Below are 1,146 nucleotides of genomic sequence, written 5' to 3' on the forward strand. Positions count from 1 at the left end.
GAGCCTGTATTCTTCTGTTCTGACACTCCAGTCATAGGAGTCATCCCACCACGTCTCCGTGATGCCAATAAGATCGTATTCCAACAGGCACGCACACACTTCTAACTCCTCTTGCTTATCCCCCATGCTGCATACATTGGCATAAAGGCATTTAAGTTGAGCCCCAGATGAATCTGACTTCCTGGCTGGAGCGGCTGGAATTCCCTTCTTCTGTTCTACAGGTACTTCCAGCATATCTTTATCATTCTTGATATTACCCCCCTCCCCCTTCAAATCTAGTTTAAAGCCCTGTCAATGAGCCCTGCTAGCTTTTGTGCTAAGACCCTCGTTCCTCTCTGAGAAAGACAAGTACTGTCTGGTGCCAGTAGGCCTGGTGCCATGTGGCCCATGCCACTGTCAAAGAAGCCAAAATTGTGGCGATGACACCAGCCATGGAGCCACTTATTAATTGATTGAATGGACTTACTTCTTCCGGTGTCATTGCTTGCAACTGGAAGGATGGAAGAAAAGATTACCTGTGCTCCAGATCTTCTTACCACCCGTCCTAGGGTCCTGAAATCCCTCTTGATCAACCATGGACTCTGTGTTTCGGTTTTGTCTCCACCCACATGGAAGAGTAGTAAAAGATAGTAGTCTGTGGGCTGTACCAGGCTAGGAAGTTTTCTAGTGACGTCTTTAACCCGGGATCCAAGGGGGCAGCAGACTTCCCTCAGAGCAGGGTCAGCCCGGCATATTGGACCTTCCGTCCCCTTCAGATGGGAGTCGCCTAGAACTACCACCCTTCTTTTCTTCCCTGTGGAGGCAGTCTTGATACAACGGGTAGCCCTCTCTGACCCCGGTGACACCTCCAGTGCAGATGGTCCCTCAGCTTCACCATCCATCGACGGGCCTTCCACCTCCAGAGCCTCATACCTGTTGTGCAGGAGCACCTGGGGATCTGAGGTAGGCAAGGAGCGGGAGGGTCGCCTGTTGCCCCGAGCACGGACTTCTTTCCATTCATGGTTCACCTTTGACCTACCGTCCTCTGCCGTGTGGGGTGAGGAATCAGAATGCCCTTTGTTTTGGGTTGCCTTTTCTGGGTCTTCCTGTTTATGTTCTTGCTTCAAGTGGGGCAGTGCCCGACACTTCCTATCTTTCTCTTTCTCT

General features: G+C 51.1%; 1 protein-coding gene across 1 annotated transcript; it reads right to left on the reverse strand.

Annotated features, from left to right (window-relative positions):
* Positions 1 to 275: 275 nt before the first annotated feature.
* On the reverse strand, positions 276 to 881 carry LOC147526334 (uncharacterized). The gene has a single exon (XM_086629287.1). It carries the CDS (start codon positions 879 to 881, stop codon positions 276 to 278), a length of 606 nt encoding a protein of 201 aa, XP_086485413.1.
* Between the last annotated feature and the right edge of the window lie 265 nt (positions 882 to 1,146).

This window comes from Tauraco erythrolophus, chromosome Z (genome assembly GCF_009769465.1).
Source record: "Tauraco erythrolophus isolate bTauEry1 chromosome Z, bTauEry1.pri, whole genome shotgun sequence".
NCBI lineage: Eukaryota > Metazoa > Chordata > Aves > Musophagiformes > Musophagidae > Tauraco > Tauraco erythrolophus.

Bases quoted from the DNA above. Each gene is read 5' to 3' on its own strand.
- LOC147526334 (XM_086629287.1), bottom strand. From the start codon at position 881: ATGGATGGTGAAGCTGAGGGACCATCTGCACTGGAGGTGTCACCGGGG.